The sequence below is a fragment of the Lithobates pipiens genome, unplaced genomic scaffold (genome assembly GCF_037356315.1).
Source record: "Lithobates pipiens isolate NorthernLeopardFrog02 unplaced genomic scaffold, aLitPip1_a1.2 Scaffold_13, whole genome shotgun sequence".
NCBI classification, from domain to species: Eukaryota; Metazoa; Chordata; class Amphibia; order Anura; family Ranidae; genus Lithobates; species Lithobates pipiens.
In genome coordinates this window covers 333,660,879-333,680,810 of record NW_027507718.1, presented here as the reverse complement: position 1 = coordinate 333,680,810, position 19,932 = coordinate 333,660,879, and the positions used below count along the sequence as shown (strand labels likewise).

Sequence of the window (19,932 nt, the reverse complement as noted above, 5' to 3'; positions counted from 1 at the left end):
TTGTATTTGACTCTTGTACTTGTTTTGCCTTTTATTTTAATTTTTTACTTTAAGTTGGTTGTATGTTTTTTTTTTTAGTAGCAATGACACCTGTAGTGCAATGAGCAATAGAGAACTATAACCCATAGGGGTTTACTAAACGCAAATAGGTTGTTCAGGTTGCAAAAGGATGTTAACTTAGTAAATGTGGTGTAATTATCAAAAAATGTACTTAAGAACACCCAGCCACTTGCAAGGAAAATTAAAAAAAAGACAATTTTTCCTTCTACAAGATTGAATGATGGAAGTCAGCAGAACTTCGCCTCATTCACTAAGCTGACGGAAATGTTCTTTGCCAAGTAAAAATTCTCTTGCAAACTGAGCAACCCATTTGCCTTTAGTACATTAACCATATAGCACAGCCTTTCTCAACCCTTTCAACACAGAGGAATCCTTGAAATAGTTCTCCTGTCTCGGGGAACCCCTGCTAAAAATTAGAAATCCACAACTTATATTATATTAGTGTGACGGTCAGTGGGAAGAATGGTCCTTACAGTTGTGGTCATTGGGAAGAATTGCCTCCTTACAGATGGCTAAAAAGATCAATGGTGTCAGTAGGAACTTATCTGAGAGGCAGAAATCGCCTAATGCTGAAGGAACCCCTAGAAACCTCTGGAGGAACCCTAGGATTCCACGGAACCCTGGTTGAGAATCACTGCTATAGCATCTAATGAGAAATCAGCATCTTCATAGAGTATGTACAGTAATAAATTAGTGCCTTGGTTTAACCCTTCCATTACTCTAATGACATCCATTTGTGTAATAAGGCATCTTTACAGAGTGCAAACCATTATATGGTATTTGTACGCATTCAGTTAAATCATTTTTTTTATGAAAACCTAGCTGGACAGCAATAAAAAAAAAATCTATTGTATGTTACACAATTAAACTTGCTGCGTTTTGTTCAGATTTGCACCTGAGTACAATGACAAAACTGGGTCTTTGTGCTTCCTATTTCGCACATATAACTACTGACAGCTTCAGTTCCCTTGGTGTGCTTATCCCTTGTTATGTTACCAGAGCTTTCAAGGGGAATTATAGCCTAAACTATGTGGCTTTCAACAATACAAAAGCAATACAAAAGCAGAAAGTTACTAGTTTGTATGTTTGTATATTGTTTAGTACTGTATGTTTGAGTGCACACACAATGTTGTACTGCAATAAAAATCAATTATTATTTATTTCAGAGGTGTGAAAGATTAGTTAACACAGATTCAAATAGGCTCAACTTGAGCTACTATAGTCTATCCGAATATACAGTAGGCTTTAAAAGAAAAGTTTGGGATTGTTTTTGTTTTTAGAAATCATACTTACCTAGGTGTCCCCCTTTGCCTCTAAGCCAAAGAAATGATCGCTCAGTTCTCCCCGTCACTCTTAGCTGACAGCAATGACTGCTCTGGCCCTCCAGTGCTCACTAGAACGCTGGGCTGTGCAGGTGGCAGGAGCAGGCTCTAGAGGTTGAGCCAGAAGCCGGTACAGGCATCTGGGTGGATTCCGGCTTTGTGATGTCAGCCAACAGCGGGCTGAAGCGGGTCACAAGAGTGCGGAACGAAATGCACTCCTGTAATCCACAGGAGAAGTACAGCCAAATGAGCTTCAGCTGTACTTCTCCTTGTAAGAGGTAGCCTCAGTTGCAGCGAGTGATACTACAAAACCTGTTGCCTGGAATAGCCAGGATTGTTAGCTTTTATTTATAAAGAGGTTCCACTGATAATTAGAGACAAATATAAATTCTAAAGAATAGTTGGTTAGTATTGCATGCTTCTAAATGTCTTTAGAAATAAGCAGCAAATGTATTTGGCTGTATGTATGTTGGTGCTTGTGTGCAATTGGCCTAATTGGCCTAAGATCTTGACCTACACTCATACTAAAGCCAGTGATCACGGATGGTGCTTGATTCCCCAAATCAAAACAGACAGTGTTGATGGGGGAATCCCAGTCGCGGAGCTGCTGTGTTCTCCCAGGGGGGGGTAGGGGGGAGCCATCCCTGCTGGCACATAAACATATAAACGCATAAACACATAAATTATTACTATGGGGCGTGGGTTTCCTCCAGGTACTCCAGTTTTCTCCCACACATGCTGGTAGGTTAATTGGATCCTATCTAAATTGGCCCTAGTATGTATGACTGTGTGTTAGGGACCAAAGCTTGTAAGCTTCTTGAGGGCAGGGACTGATGTGAATGTATAATGTATATGTAAAGCTCTGCGTAAATTGGCGGCTCTATATAAGTACCTGAAATAAAAAAAAAAATAACCGCTCACAATAGCATGCAAAAATTTGACATGCTGGCTGTACCCAAGTCCATCAATGGATCGGCTTGTGTAAAGTCAGTGGGCTCATAGATGGTTTGAATCTCAGCCAGTCCCTGCTGAACCAGTCGATATTTGAATGATCTATGGTTGGATTAAACAGTGTATGTTATAGCAGTAGTAAAAAAGACACTGTGTAATAGCATGTAAAGTGGCAAGAAAAAGTATTTGAACCCCTTGAAATGAATTGCAGGAAAGAAAATTGCTTGATGCCCTCATCAACAGTGCCAGTGGAGCTACTTTGTTCTCCTGGAGGAGGGGGGGGGGGGCTGTCCCTGTTGGGGGAACACAGGGATTATTATTATGCTTGCAAAAATCTCCTCCTAAAAATCCAACATGCTTGTTGTACCCAAGTCAATCGATGGAACAAGTTGTGTACAATCAGCCTGCCCATACATGGTTCAAATCTTGGCTGGTTCCTGGTTAACTAGCTGAGATTTAACCAGTTTATGGCAGGCCTTACTGACAGCATAAAGAGCTCAGAAGATAAATGGAGACAGATATTGGCATCAGTATGCTGCAGGCAGAAGGAAGTTTAGAAGATGCAGCAGGGGATCTCTATCAGACATTTGTGAACACAGCACTGACACTGCAAGGAGGTAGATGGTAACCCCCAAAAAATGGCTGAATACATTGTCACACATTACTGTGAATGCAAGGTCCACTTTAAGATCAATATATTTACTTTATTAAGCAACAACGTATGTGTACTCCAACCTACATAATGCTTAGAATTCAATCAGTAACTTAATGTGGAAATGTTCTTAAAATATAAAAAAAATTGCAGGTTGCAGCAAGAAATTCTGCAATGCAAAGCCATATAATTCATCAGCAAGAATGAAGTAGTTATTTATTAACTTTTGTTTGGTTTATTTGCCAGGGAGACTATGAGAAAGCATGCCACTATTTTTCTCAAGCCTATGATGCAGCAGTCGGTCTTGAAGAAATACAACTGATAGAAGAAGCCCAGGTTCATTTCGGCATTGCGAAGGCACACACGATGATGCTGGCTGTGAGCAGACATACAGAAGCTGCAGATTATGTCAGCATGGAGTACCTGCTGGCATGGAAAAAGAACAGAAGTGACATGTTCAGTGACCCTGCTAATGCCGGTAAGGCTGGTTATGAAACACACAGCAGTCATATACATGCAGTGGTTAAGTGATTTACTGTAGCTGCAAATGTTTGTCTAGAATGTTTGCTCTAGCTGATGAACCTGCTTTCATTGCAGTTTCACACTGAATTAAATCTAATACATACTTCCAAGTGCAATATAATGTAATGGAAATCATTACGGTGCCTGCTTCCTTTTATCAGTAGATTGTGAGGTCAGCAGTCCATAATGACAGCTCATTCATCCAGTGTAGAAATACACATAGCATTAGTTAAAGAAAGAATGGCCTTTCACCAGCTAAGCCAATTTGCATTTACTTCCATAGATAGTAGAGCCTTTTTCCTCAACTCATTGGTTGTTGACAGCAAACTGAAAACTGCAATGCTAGCTAAAACTTTTTTCTATAGGAAGTAACGGTGCTAATTATATACAGTACTCAATAGATGTTTGGTAACTAGTGCTAAAATACATTTGATTGTTAAGATATGTTTGGCTGGTTACCCTCATGCCGCGTACACATGACCGGACTTTCTGGCAGACTAGGTCTGACAGTCTTCCCGAGGGACTTTCGGCGGAGTTCCGACGGACTTTATGAATGAACGGACTTGGCCACACACAAACGGACTAATGCCCCATACACACGGTCGGAATTTCCGATGGAAAAAGTTTGAGAGCTGGATCTAAAATTTTCCCACAACAAGATCCGATCGGACTTTTTCCGATCGTGTGTAGAAAATTTCCGATGCACAAAGTGCCACGCATGCTTAGAAAAAATTTGGAGATGAAAGCTATTGGCTACTGGCCTCTACGTAGTCCCGTCGTACATTTTGGACGTCACCTCGTTCTGAACGATCGGATTTTCTGACAACTTTGTGCGACCGTGTGTATTCAAGACAAGTTTCGGCCAAAATCCGTTGGAAAAAATCCAATGGATTTTGTGGTGGGAATGTCCGACCCTGTGTATGGGGCATAAGTCTGTTCGTTTTGAACTTGATGACGTAAGACAGGACTAAAAAAGGAAGTTCAATAGCCAGTAGCCAATAGCTTCCCTTGCATCGTATTTGGTCCGTCGGACCAGCATACAAACAAACGGTTTTCCCAATAGGAATTGAGTCCATCGGACAGATTTGAAACATGTTCTATTTCTAGGTCCGTCTGAATTTTTAAACAAAAAACGATTGGATTAGCCACACACAATCGGATTGTCTGATGGACTGGTTCCGTCGGACCTAGTCTGCCGGAAAGTCCGTTCGTGTGTAAGCTGCCTTACTGATAGTAAAGAAAAATCTGTATTATGTCCAAATCACAAAATATGTGGTAAAGAGTCTATGATGTCAGGTCAATTAGATTTCTTCTCATGTCAGTAAATTATCAGCCAATATTTCTATGTACTACAACATAAATTTGGTTCTGCATGACCTTTAATGTGGGAAACTTGGAAATGAAAAAGGTAACGTGATTACTATATTGAACAAACTTACTGGTATATTTTGGATTTCTATGTTTAATAAAAGAATTTCTATATCATTAGAGGGATCTGCAATGTAAATTTAAAACTGTCATATTCATCATTCTAATCAAGGCATGAAGTGTATTTTACCTTATAATAAAGAGGGAAATAGAGCTGGTAATATTTGTTATATTTGCTTTACAAGAGGGGAACAACACAGTGCCTCTAAGTACAGTAGTATGGATGCAGTTTAATAAAGGTAAAAACAGGTACTCACAAGGGAAAGTAAAAACAGCGCTTGTAAGACTTGACAGTCCCGCTCTGTATGCCCAAGGAAAGTCCGGCTATGTGTACATCTCTAATGTATCTGGCTGGCGGCTGATGCAAGTGGTGTCCCGCACTGGCTGCTTGTTGTCAGTTTGGAAATCGCTGGGCACTCCGAGGGTGACGTTTCTTTCGGGGTTTGGAGTGGAGGAGGCGGCTTTGCGTTTAGAGCATGCATGCTCCTTCTTCAAGCCATTCCCGAAGAACCTAACACAGTCTAGCAGCCTCCACTGCTGCTGATATATGGAACACAGTCTACCAACCAGCAACCTAATTAAGAGACTATTTAGAGACATTATGCTGAGACTTTGAGACTTTAACATAGAGGCTCCACAACCAACCCCCCCCCCCCCCCCCCCATGCATTTCACCATATCTATATAACATAACCTTATAATATATCAATGAGGCCAGTTGCAACTTTTCTCTGGGTCCTCTACCATTGTGCACCAAGCCTCTTACCCTATTGTTTATATTTACTTTAAGGCCATGTTCACACATTTGTGATTTGACATGCATAGGAGAAATGCCCTTAACTGCATGTCCACAGCTCTGCCATTGTTTTTAATGATGGTAGTTCACAACTGTTTACTATGTTGATATACATTGGCCAAAACACAGCAGGTCAATTTTTTAGTACATTGACAAATTGAATGTCCTTTTGATGTCAGGGCATTAAAAAACTGATGTAGCATGCGATTATTTGCAATTCAAGCACATGGCAACCAGCCCCTCCTATAGCATAGTCAGCTTTACTCAAATTTTGATTGGATGTCAGAACCAAAGTAACCCAGAACTAATGTAAATGCACAGTAAAAGTGAATAAAAATGCATAGGAGCATAAATAGAAAGGTGTGAACACAGCCTTATTATTCTAAGGTGTGTTAAAGTGCAGATTATATTGATCCTAGAACATATTTGTAACATATTAGTAATCATTACCCTGAGTGGGGCTTGAATGCCTATTTTGACTAAAAGTACACTCAGGATAGAACTGTGGGAGATGACTTTGATCATTTGCTTTTATGGGGCATGCTCCTAGGTTTTTAACCTGATTCTAGATTCAGGCTCTGGTGAGTCTGCATGGATCAAGCACGCTCATGTCAAGTATGAAGGCAACTCATAGTCACATGCCTAACCTGGTTTAATGATCCATTAAGTAGTACAGCAGGAGTATGAATGACAGCCATGGAACATTAAAAAAAAAAAAAAAAACTGTCAGCAATGGGAACCAAAGTATTTGATTCAGGTGGACTTTAATTTTTAGTGGATGTACAACTTAAAGTGTAGCATATTTATTTATTTAAAAAAAAAAAAACAGTAGGATCACCCTGTATGAACAACTGGCATTCAACATTCAGATGTTTGCAGTGACGCAGTGTGCATGATTCCAGGTCTTTTGCAACACACGCAAACCTTTTTAAATACTGACTGAGCTGCACCTATGATAAGTGTAAGTAGCACTGCTGTTTTGTGATACTGAGGTCTTGAATTCAGTTCTTATCATGGCTCGGATTCTATAGTGTTTGTATTTTTTCCCAATGCTCTGTTGTTCAGCAATATCCACAAACATACTAGAATGTAATTTCCTTACATTTCATTACAGACATACAAAAGAAAGGAAATTTGGGACTCTAAATGAGGTAGTTGACTAGTATAGGTAAATATGTGAGATCAAGTTTTAACCACTTAATTCTTAAAAGATAAGACCGAGACAATCCAAATAAACACCACCTCCCAATATGCTAGGAATTCAAAGGAAGTGGGGAAAATTAAGTCACAAACCTTGGGACTTTTAAGGTAAGGAGACTAAAAGGCTCCCTTGTACATTATATAAAATACATTTTATTACAAAGATAGAAAAAAATGTGAACAGTATTTCATCCATATCAAAAATCAATTGTTCTATACAGAGGCATAATTAACAGACACTACCATACAACATGTTTCACTCGGCAGAGCTTCCTCGGGAGATTCCAGTGTGATGTTTTAAATGCTGTAGACAACAAAAAGATTGGAATGAATGCTCATGTTGATTTTTTTCAATACAAAAAAACATATTAATAGAAAGAATTATTGGCATATATTCAAAATGCAAAAATCACAACATAGTCAATTTGGTATCAATTGTGAATCACTAATCATATTAGCCCTTGTACACACGGTCGGACATTCTGACAACCAAATCCGTTGGATTTTATCCGACAGATTTTGTCCGACGGATTTTGTCCAAAACTGTTGCATACACACGGTCGGACAAAGTTGTCGGAAAATCCGATTGTACATAACGTGATGATGTTATTTCGTTACGACGGGACTACATTCAGGCTAGTAGCCAATAGCTTTGGTCTAGGAATTTGATTTGAGCATGCGTGGCACTTTGTCCGTCGGAGTAGGCTACACATGATCAGAGTATGTCCGATCGGAGCATTTTGTCGGAATCTCCGACCGTGTGTACAAGGGCTTAGAGATACGAGGGAGAGACATGGACCTTACCCGAATTGCTCAAAGTCAATATGTAGCTTGAGAATCAAGATAAAAAAATACAGATTTCATGTGTATAAAAGATGTCTCATTGGTAAGATGCCCAGTCAGTGTTTGCAGAAGGAGAAAGAAAAAACATTTTTCCAGAAAAAAAGCAGGAAAAGGAGATAGATATACAGTGCCTTGCGAAAGTATTCGGCCCCCTTGAACTTTTCAACCTTTACCACATTTCAGGCTTCAAACATAAAGATATAAAATTTTAATTTTTTATGAAGAATCACCAACAAGTGGGACACAATTGTGAAGTGGAACGAAATCTATTGGATAATTTAAACTTTTTTAGCAAATAAAAAACTGAAAAGTGGTGCATGCAAAATTATTCGGCCCCTTTAATTTCAGTGCAGCAAACTCACTCCAGAAGTTCAGCGAGGATCTCTGAATGATCCAATGTTGTCCTAAATGACTGATGGTGATAAATAGAATACACCTGTGTGTAATCAAGTCTCTGTATAAATGCACCTGCTCTGTGATAGTCTCAGGGTTCTGTTGAAAGCACAGAGAGCATCATGAAGACCAAGGAACACACCAGGCAGGTCCGTAATACTGTTGTGGACAAGTTTAAAGCCGGATTTGGATACAAAAAGATTTCCCAAGCTTTAAACATCCCAAGGAGCACTGTGTAAGCGATCATTTTGAAATGGAAGGAGTATCAGACCACTGCAAATCTACCAAGACCTGGCCGTCCCTCTAAACTTTCAGCTCAGACAAGGAGAAGACTGATCAGAGATGCAGCCAAGAGGCCCATGATCACTCTGGATGAACTGCAGAGAACTACAGCTTAGGTGGGAGAGTCTGTCCATAGGACAACAATCAGTGGTACACGGCACAAATCTGGCCTTTATGGAAGAGTGACAAGAAGAAAGCCATTTCTCAAAGATATCCATAAAAAGTCTCGTCTAAAGTTTGCCACAAGCCACCTGGGAGACACACTAAACATGTGGAAGAAGGTGCTCTGGTCAGATGAAACCAAAATCGAACTTTTTGCCCACAATGCAAAACGATATGTTTGGCGTAAAAGCAACACAGCTCATCACCCTCAACACACCATCCCCACTGTCAAACATGGTGGTGGCAGCATGATGGTTTGGGCCTGCTTTTCTTCAGCAGGGACAGGGAAGATGGTTAAAATTGAGGGGAAGATGGATGCAGCCAAATACAGGACCATTCTGGATGAAAACCTGTTGGAGTCTGCAAAAGACCTGAAACTGGGACGGAGATTTATCTTCCAACAAGACAATGATCCCAAAGATACAGCAAAATCTACAAAGGAATGGTTCACAAATAAACGTATCCAGGTGTTAGAATGGGCAAGTCAAAGTCCAGACCTGAATCCAATCGAGAATCTGTGGAAAGAGCTGAAAACTGCTGTTCACAAACGCTCTCCATCCAACCTCACTGAGCTTGAGCTGTTTTGCAAGGAAGAATGGGCAAGAATTTCAGTCTCTCGATGTGCAAAACTGATAGAGACATACCCCAAGCGACTTGCAGCTGTAATCGCAGCAAAAGGTGGCTCTACAAAGTATTAACGCAAGGGGGCCGAATAATTTTGCACGCCCCACTTTTCATTTTTTTATTAGTTAAAAAAGTTTAAAAAATCCAATAGATTTCGTTCCACTTCACAATTGTGTCCCACTTGTTGGTGATTCTTCACAAAAAATAAAAATTTTATATCTTTATGTTTGAAGCCTGAAATGTGGCAAAAGGTTGAAAAGTTCAAGGGGGCCGAATACTTTTGCAAGGCACTTTATATATTGGTGTCCCTTTATATACAATTACAGTACAGGTACCATTCAAAAATACTAGAGGAGTAGATCATTAATGATGATAATTTACCTTAACACATTAAATGAATTGAATCAATTTATAGCTAGTTTGTCTTGCTGATCAAAATAATTATCCAGCAAAGAAGACAAACCAAGATTGTTGAATACCCGCAGAAGTGCAGTCAGTATTAATACCACGAGAGAAACTCACAGCATGGAAAATAGATTCAAAGACCGTTACTTCCCAAACAGACCTAAAAAAAATATGTAGCACTAACCCCCGAAGGAGCTGCTGGTTATTTTTGGGCTTACTGTTACCTTTCGTTCTCCTTGTGACACGTCTAGGGGATGTCCCGTGGTAGACGGCCCAGTAACTTGAGACTGACAATAGATTCAGTTGAATGGATTTCATTTGCAAACGTCAACCATTGAACAGTCTTTTAACTTGGGATCAGAGGGTTGGAAAGGAAAGTTCAGGTACTCTCTATGTCAAAGTCTATAAACGTTAAGGAACTTGCTTACTTCGACTGCATCCAGAGAATAGCCATTCGCAGCTGGATGAGCACTCAGGTTGGACAGTCCCTCTCTCACATGGCCTAGCAGCCAACAAGGTGCTTACTCAGGAACAAAGTCTTTATCACCAACATTGTTGCAGAACACGTAGGGAAAACTAAGCGGTAGAACACTTTGTAGTATACCTGGATCTTTCAGCCCACTTGGTGATATCCTCAAGACCGGATTCTCTCGGTTACTTCAGCCCTTCCAGGCTCTTGTTAATAAAACCAACCTCACGCGTGGTGTTCTTCTAAAGAGTCCTCCGCCGGAATGCTCGAAGTACACTGGGTCTCTCCTGGACCGGAGACAGCACCCATCCACCTTGGTATCCTTCCTTAGTTCCCTTGACTTGGACTAGCCAGCCCCGAGGCATCAAAGGCGGGTGGAACCACACCCCAGGCCATAGCCTTCCTGGGGGCTGGTCAGGAAGACCAGGACCATATACTACTCAGCACAGCATACTGGACCGGAACCCAGAACCACGTGACGTCCGTGTCTTAAATACCGTCTCCCAGAGGGCACAGCGAGAGGGCCACTCACACTGACCTGACTCCGAGAGGGAATAATTCAAGCGCCTAACCAGACCATAGTTCCATGCCTGCCACCAGCGACAGTGCCCCCAATGGCCAGGCTGAACATCTCACAGTCCAGTCAGACTGACACAGAAGCCAAATTTAGTCAAATAGGCACAAACCAAACTGTAGTTTGGGTAAAGCTTTAACTTTGAAAAACATAGCGCGTGCTCTTCAGGAGCCCGCCGCTACAAATATATACTAATCAATTACCATAGAAAAGAACCAAGCAGTTGAAAAGTAGAAGCAATGCCTGTTCGATTGGAACAGGATAGTCACATTGGTAAAAATAGACTTACCGGCATGGGGAGGCCAAGGTAATAGAGCAGAGACAGGAGAGATGTTTCTTCTCCCTCTCTCAAAGTGTATCTGACAGAATGTAATGGCAAGATGCCCCAATTCATGGTCTCCCTCCAAACTGACGCCTGGCGTTACCGCTGGGTCACGAACATAGTATAGGAATGCCTGGGTGCATGTGCCGGAGGTTGTAACGGCACGTGTGCTATGACGCGGCGTCGCGTCAAAGAAAAGCCACCATTTTTGAAAATCTATCCCACAATAGATGGAATGGATGGGGAACAGCCAATGGAGATGGATCTAGGATGACAGAAAATCCCTTTGCGGAAACTGAATCCACCATGCAGAAAAATACCTAGTAAACACAAAAACAAAACAAGCCCCGGTGAAATGGGCACTTTACGGGACTCATAACCTTAGGGCTCAAATCGATCGGATCATTGATTAGGAAACCGATTGATGAGTGCCCGGGGCATCCATACAAACAAAGGAACTCGAGCAAAGAAACCAAATGGGAATAAATAGAGGTAAATAAACATTAATTTTGACAGAATTGATTAAAATTAATTTATTATGAACTTGGGATGATTCAAAATAATTTAATCAAATTTTTCATAATCAAATGATCAGCAGTTTTGAGCAAGGTCCAATCTATACCTCAGTCTAAGAAAATACATTATCATACAGCTTTACAGCAAATAAAACAACATAGGTTTCCTATCTATTGTGAGCATTAGATTTTCAAAAATGGTGGCTGTGCTTTGACGCAACGCCGTGTCATAGCATGTGTGCTGTTACAACCTCCAGCTCATGTGCCCGGGCATTCAAATACTATTTCCGCGACCCAGCGGTAACGTCAGACGCCGCTGGTTTAGAGAGAGACTAGGATTTGCGGCATCTCGCTGCTACATTCTGTCAGAGACACTTTGAGAGAGGGAGAGAAAACATCTCTCCGTCTCTGCTCTATTACCTTGGCCTCCCCATGCTGGTAAGTCTATTTTTACCAACGTGACTTTCCTGTTCCCATCGAACAGGCATTGCTTCTACTTTTAACTGCTTGGTTCTTTTCTATGGTAATTGATTAGTATATATTTTTTTATGCCTGTTTGGGAAGCAACAGTCTTTGAATCTACTTTCCATGCTGTGAGTTAATCTCATGGTATTAATACTGACTGCACTTCTGTGGATATTCAACAATCTTGGTTTGTCTTCTTTGCTGGATAATTACTTTGATCAGCAAGACAAACTAGCTATAAATTGATTCAATTCATTTAATGTGCTAAGGTAAATTATTATAATTAATGATCTACTCCTCTAGTATTTTTGAATGGTCTCTATACTGTAATTGTATATAAAGGGACACCAATATATATATATATCTCCTTTTCCTGCTTTTTTTCGGGAAAACTGTTTTTTCCATATCCTTCTGCAAACACTGGCTGGGCATCTTACCAATGGGACATCTTTTATACACATGAAATCTGTATTTCTTTATCTTGATTCTCAAGCTACATATTGACGTTGAGCAAGGTCCATGTCTCTCCTTCGTTTCTCTAATATGATTAGTGCGTCATAATTGATACCAAATTGACTATGTTGTAATTTTTGCATTTCAAATATATGCCAATAACTCTTTCTATTAAAAAAATTTTTGTATTGAAAAAATCAACATGAGCATTCATTCCAATCTTTTTGTTGTCTATAGCATTTAAAACGCCACACCAGAATCTCCCAAGGAAGCTCTGCCGAGCGAAACATGTTGAGTGGTAGTGTCTGTTAATTGTGCCTCTGTATAGAACAATTGATTTTTGATATGGATGAAATACTGTTCATGTTTTTTATCTTTGTAATAAAATGTATTTTATATAATGTACAAGTGAGCCTTTTCGTCTCCTTACCCAACACCTTAAAAGTCCAGAGGTTTGTGACCTCATTTTCCCCCCTTCCTTTGAATTTTTAATCACTTAAGGCATGGGCTTCTCTCTGAGATTTGTTGTTTACAAGTTAAAAATAGTTTTTGTTTTTTTTTAGAAAATTACTTAGAACTCCAAACATTTTATGATTTTTTTTTCTAAAACCATAGAGAATAAAATGGCGGTTGGTGCAATACTTTCTGTTGCATATTGATACCCAACATGTCACGTTTCAAAATTGCACCCGCTCGTGGAATGGCGACAAACTTTTACCCTTAAAAATCTGCATAGGCGATGTTTACAAAATTCTACAGGTTGCATGTTTTCAGTTACAGAGGAGGTCTAGGGCTAGAATTACTGCTCTTGCTCTACCGATCGCGGTGATGCAGGAGTTACTCATGTGTGTGTTCGCTTCTGCACGCGAGCTTGGCAGGACAGGGCACGTTTAAAAAAAATGTTTTTCTTATTTTACCTTTTAATTTTTATTTTTACACTGTTCTTTAAAAAAATAATTGTGTGACCTATTATTCCTATTGCAAAGAATGCAAACATCCCTTGCAGTAGAAAAAAGCATGACAGGACCTCTTAAATCAAAAAGATTTAAAAAGACCTCAGATCTCATATTTACACTAAAATGCAATAAAAAAAATATATAATAACAATTTTGTCATTTGAAAAAATGGCCCTATGGGTGGAAGTGGTGTTTTGACGTCGCTTTCTCTCTGCAATGATATGGAGACAGGTGGGGGCCATTTTCCCCTCACTCATCTCCATGTCAAGCCAGGAGAAGGATCCGATCCCCTCCGGATCTACCGATGGCTCCGGTAAGTGACAGAGGGCACTGGAGCGCAACGGGAGGGGGGCCTCTCTCCCGCCACTGATAAAGGTAATCTTGCGGCGAATCCGCCGCAGAGACCACTTGTATCTGAAAAGTGGACTGACCACTGAAGAAGAGGATACCGGGGTTATGGTAGCTAGCTGGATATTCCTCTTCAAAATACCGACATAAAACTGCGATGGGCGGTCCATAAGTGGTTAATAGTCGAGTAAAATTGTAAATGCACAGCAATAATACAACTCATGTGGAAAAGTCAATAGATAAAGATCATAGTTGTACATATTAATAATAATATCATATTCATAAATGTATACATAATCAGCACATAGCAATGATGAATAACATTGTTGATTCATGTATCAATTTGGCAGCATAGTTTAGAGTTCAATGGGTTTAAAATGACGAATTGTATATCTAGATATAAATCCTAATGAGGGACATAGCTACATCCTAAGAGCCAGTTTTTGTGTAAAAACACACATTTCTGTGTAAAAACACTTCTTCAGGGGCGGATGCTATAGAGTATCTATAAAAAAAAAATATAGTAATGATTAAACCTAATATTAAGATTAGTGCAGCAGGACAAGACAATATTGTCAACCCTGAGTACTTACATGCCACAGATAGCGACGGTGTGTGGTGTATGTAGGACCAGGGCCAGAAAGGTGTTCCATCCCAGAAGCTGAGGTGGTCATGTAACCCCATAGCCAAGGGGGGAGGCATATGCAGCACCACCAACCACAGACTGACAGTCTCCATAGTATGTTCAGAATGGTGAAAGGAAATAATAATTTCCAATAAAACCTGTAATGAATGAGTGAAGTAGACATTAAGTGGTGAAATTGGTATGTAAATAAGGACCCAGATAGGGCGGTGAAAAATTGTGTGCGAATAAGATGGTAATGCAAACCACCTACTGAATTGTGAATGGTGCAAGTGATAGAGAGGTGTAATAGAACAAGTGCCATACGGAGTCCAAATAACCAAAGAGTTAATGAGAGAAATAAGGCAGAAAGATAACATACTAAGAAACAATATAATGAGATTGCGTAATGATTTACCTTAGGTGAGTGCATGAAAGCAAAGTGCTTCAACAGGGAGCAGTGTCTGCATGTGTTCAGAGAAAGGAACTGTGCCCGGGGAGTCGCCTTATGTACGCCCCTCAAGCACAAGGGCCGCCACCAACATCAAGCTTGCGGGACATGTGCGGGGAGGAACCCCACCCGGCACAGTGGGCACTGCCCATCGCTTGACGCCAAATCCCCAACTGTCGGCCAGGTGAAATGACTCATGCTTCTGCCGTGACGCCCAGAAATTACGTCACACATGGAGTCGCGGTATGTGGTGCCTATGCGCTGTGGGCAAACGCCCACTCCCCCCTCCCGCTTTAGGTCGGAGGGGGAAAGGGAGAGAGCACAGAGCGCATCACAGCTCCCAGGAATCAGACAAACATATCAGCCCAGGAATACAACACCCACAGACAAAATTGCCAATTTAAATTATTTTCAAAAACACTTTGTTGTTAATTGTATCTGTGCTTGTTAGCCATAAAATGCTACCATGAAAGAAAATTGAATACTACAGATTTTAGGATACATCTTTTCTTGATGACATTTAGCCTTTATATACTGGAAAAAGCAGCACAAGGCCACCTAACCGTAAGACACGAAACTGCCCAAGTTATCCTGTCGAGGGGCAGTACACTTGCTGAAGGAAATCCTCAAATGTTGTACATAAAATTACAAGATAAATAGGAAGAAGAGGGGTAAATGGGGTACAGATTTTGGAATAGACTTATAGGTAAGAAATAGTAGATGTCAACAGATTAATATTTAGTTCTGATCAATGCACTGTAAACTTTATGGCCCCTAATATCTACAATTCTCGTTAACCACTTCACACCGGTAGGACGTCCAGGGACGGCCTCGGCTTTCGGTGGTTATATCTGAATGATGCCTGAGGCCACAGACATCATTCAGATATCGACGTTTTCAGCCAGCGATTCCCTGCACCATAAGAATCATCATAGCATCTGTTTTGCCGCTTGATCGTTCTTACAGGCGGTGGGAGGGGACGTCCCCCCCTCCGGCCGCCCTCCGATGCTTGTGCCAACTCACCGCTTCCATCGGTGAGTCGGTCACAGGATCCGCCGGTCCCCAGATGATACCATAGAGATTTCCGGTGGACCAGATGGTCCCTGGAGTATCTATGATCGTTCGAAGGCGGGGTGCGATGTTATGACGTCACGCCCGGCCTCTGCATTCAAAATAACGGCGCAGATTTGGCTGGGAAGCCGTGATCGGTTTTTATTTTTTTTTATTTTAGGCTTCCCAGCCTAGAGGTGAGATATGGGGTCTTATTGACCCCATATCTCACTGTAAATAGGTCAGATCGGAATAAATAAAATAAAAGTAATAATTTTTTTTTTTTTTTTTTTAAGTGTCAAACTAAAAAAATAAAAGTAAAATTAACAATAAAAAAATAAAATTAAAGCTCCCCTGACCCTGTGAGCTCGTACGCAGAAGCGAACCCATACGCAAGTCCCGCCCACATATGAAAACGGTGTGCAAACCACACATGTGAGATATCGCCACGAATGTTAGAGCGAGAGCAATAATTCTAGCACTAGACCTCCTCTGTAAGCCAAAACATGTAACCAGTAAAAATGTTTAAAGCGTCGCCTATGGGGATTTTTAAATACCAAAGTTTGGAGCCATTCCACGAGCGTGTGCAATTTTGAAGCATGACATTTTGGGTATCTATTTACTCGGCGTATCTTCATCTATCACATTATGCAAAAAAAATGGGCTAACTTTACTGTTTTGTTTTTTTTTAAGCATGAAACTGTTTTTTTTCTGAAAAAAACGCGTTCGAAAAATTGCTGCGCAAATATCGTGCGAGATAAAAAGTTGCAACAATGGCCATTGTATTCTCTAGGGTCTTTGCTAAAAACAAACATATATAATGTTTGGGGGTTCTATGTCATTTTCTAGCAAAAAAAATGATGAATTTTACATGTAGGACAGAAATGTCAGAATTGGCCTTAATGCAAAGTGGTTAATATTCAGTTTAGCAATGAAGTCTATTTCTTAGATTTTGCCTTTTTCTTGTCCTGACCCAAGTTTCGGTATAGACTCTGCTGCAATGCCTTTTTCCTTACACTATGCAATGCTACCACTACCAGGTGTTTCAGCACAGTACGGTTATCCACTGCCCCAATCCTCACTTTTCCCTGAGTTAATGAAGACTCCCTTCCTGACAGCATTCTTCAGATTGTCCTGCCAAAATCTTGTTAATTTTACTGTACTGGCACAGTCAGTCACCATATTCTATTGGGCCATCTTCTGAGCTTCTCCTATCAGGAGACATCCCTGTAGAATGCTATAGGCATTGTACTGAGAGTCACAGAAGTTAAAGCAGATCTTAACTCAAAACCAGATTCTGCTTCACCTAGTGCCCAAAAGAAGCTATGAAATTAGTAAAAAAAAACACATCTATAATCCAATAGGGGCTCTTTTGCCACTACTCCAGATTTCAGTCCCAGCCAAGTGCAAACTTTGAGGAAAAGTTACCAGCTGGCTGCTCAGGCCAAGTCAAAAGATGCATTTGTTTTTTCCATCATTTTGCTGTGACTGTGAAATTCAGAAGCTTACAATTGATTAGCTTGTACTTTTACATTTGATGAAGGACATGTCTTCCCAAATTTCCATCCACCTTTATTATGAAATAATGAAACTCAGTTTCTAATTTGGATTTGAAATTAATTTTTTTACTAAATTATGTTATATAAGCTTTATCAATTCTATATCATTGTGATTTTGGATTGGCAGTGATTAATATGTTTTATTCAATGACGAGCTAAATAAAATGTGTATAGAACTTAAGCAAACATTTGAAATCGCAGATACATTTTTATATTATTAACAAAGGTTGACCCAACCTATTTAATATTTCTAGCTGTCAAGTTTGTACATTACTGTACGTAATACATTTCTTTAGTTAGTTGATGATCTACCTGCTTCTTACTAGCCACAGCCAACTTTTCAATTTATCAACAGCATTTGTCTTTCTAGTGAAGAGAAAGGGAAGGTAAAATCCTGTCTAGACTTGACAAGGCATGCAATACATTGCAGCACTATATCTTCCCAAATAAGACTGCACTTAAAATATTGCCGATATAAATTCTGTGTCTTCACTAAATTAATAAATAATGTCTCAGTGACATATTAATCACATATATGGAATATATGGCATACTTTTTATTAGACAGCTCTGTTTTCTAAATTGAAAAGTAGTTTTTCATGTTACCTATTTTCCTGAAAAATAGAATTTGTAATTACTCAATCATAATCTTGCATGGATGCATAATGGTTATAAGTGCTAGGGCTGTGGCTTTTTAATAGACAAATAAATAAGAGCCTTACAAATCTCACAGTGATATAGAACACATCCCATTTAGCATGAACTTTTGTACCTGGTGTCTTAAATCACCTATCCAAATTATAATCACTTTAGTATCACCTACTGGCAAACTAAGGGTGATAGTCACATCAATTTGTCTTAAGGACATGGAAATAGTAGTTAAAACTTTCATTTTTTTTTAATTTTAGTCTATAACAAGGGTAATGTTTGAAATTAATGAACATTTACAAAATTTCTGCACTGGTGATTGGGCCACTCTCCCTTGTGACCAAGCTTAGAATGTAAAAATCTTCCACAGTTTGCCCCTATAGTCTTTTATTGAGTAAACATTTTTTGTGGGAAAACAAAGAAAATGCTGTGTATCACCTCTTTTTGTCCTAAACAGTACATATAAAAAAGTGACCAGGTAAATATCATAAAGGAGAAAACAGATTCTTAGCTAAATCTCAGACCACACAAACTATGCTACATGAAAAGTGGAGGCCAGGGTAACTGATACAATGTGAAAATACACAGTTTAGACATATTTTCCAGCTAAAATGAATAGTAGCCACTCTACTGCATTCCCTCCCATACCAGGCCAAAAATAAAATAAGCTTACACCCCTAATCCCCAATCTTCTAACATTCCTCCCTGCTCTCCAACTCCCTTATTAAACATTTTTATGCATACATACCTTAATTCCAGAAGAATTCCAGTCAGTTGGATTATAAGCACAGTAGTCTTCCTCTTCTCCAGCATCAGGCAGCGGGTGGGTTTCAGTGATGCAAAGAATGGCACCCAAAATGTGACTTGAGTACACAGTTTTATGCAGTGTTCCACTGTGAGTATGTGAGCCCAGTCTATGTGATTTCTTTAAATCCAGGGGGTGTGTCATTGATAGCCTGGGCTCACAGGAAGTGGTTGAATGTCATTGGCATTCACTGAGGCTGGAGGTGGAGTGGTCACTAATGCACAGAACAGAGTTTCTGCAGGGACTGAGGAGAAGGTATTTATTGCAGTGAAAGCTGCATTTTTTTTATTTTATTTCAGCAGGTGTTAGTAGTATTAAAGAGCAGTTCCCCTAAAAAAAATAAAAATAATTAAAAGTCATCAGCTACAAATACTGCAGCTGCTGACTTTTAATAATCGGACACTTACCTGTCCCAGGGTCCAGCGATGTGGGGGAACATTGCCCCGCTTGTTGCCCCCTCCGCTTGGCGGCGCCGGTATTCTAACTGTGGGCACCTGGCTGTGGCTTCACAAGTGATGAGAAGGCAACATGGCTAAACCCAGCAAAGAATTGCATTAAAAGGTTTCTTAATCACTTGCCTACTGGGCACTTAAACCCCCCTCCTGCCCAGACCAATTTTCAGCTTTCGGTAATACTAATACTGTACCAAAATAAATAAATGTTTTCCTTTTTTTATACAAATACAGCTTATTGGTATTCGATCACCTGTTTTTTTTTTTTTTTGCACTATAAATGAAAAAAGACAGAAAATTTAGAAAAAATACGAATTTTTCTTTGTTTCTGTGATAACATTTTGCAAATTATAAATTTTTCTTCATGAATTTTGTACAAAATTTATACTACTACATATCTTTGGTAAAAAATAACCCAAATTAGTGGATATTATTTGGTCTGTGTGAAAGTTATAGAGTCCACAAGCTATGGTGAAAATCATAAAAAATTGATCACACCTGATGTACTGGTGGCCTATCTCATTTCTTGTGTCCCTAACAAGCCAGGAAAGTACAAATACCCCCCAAATGACCCCCTTTTCTACAGTAGATATTCCAAGGTATTT

At 39.9% G+C, this 19,932-nt stretch overlaps 1 protein-coding gene across 5 annotated transcripts in view; it reads left to right on the top strand.

Annotated features, from left to right (window-relative positions):
- TTC29 (tetratricopeptide repeat domain 29) overlaps positions 1-19,932 on the top strand; it is a 449,656-nt gene that overhangs the window by 304,396 nt on the left and 125,328 nt on the right. For all 5 annotated transcript variants that reach the window (XM_077476999.1, XM_077476996.1, XM_077476995.1 and 2 more), the window contains exon 10: positions 3,232-3,463. In XM_077476999.1, the coding sequence (XP_077333125.1) occupies positions 3,232-3,463 (232 nt within the window). The remainder of the gene's footprint in view (positions 1-3,231; positions 3,464-19,932) is intronic.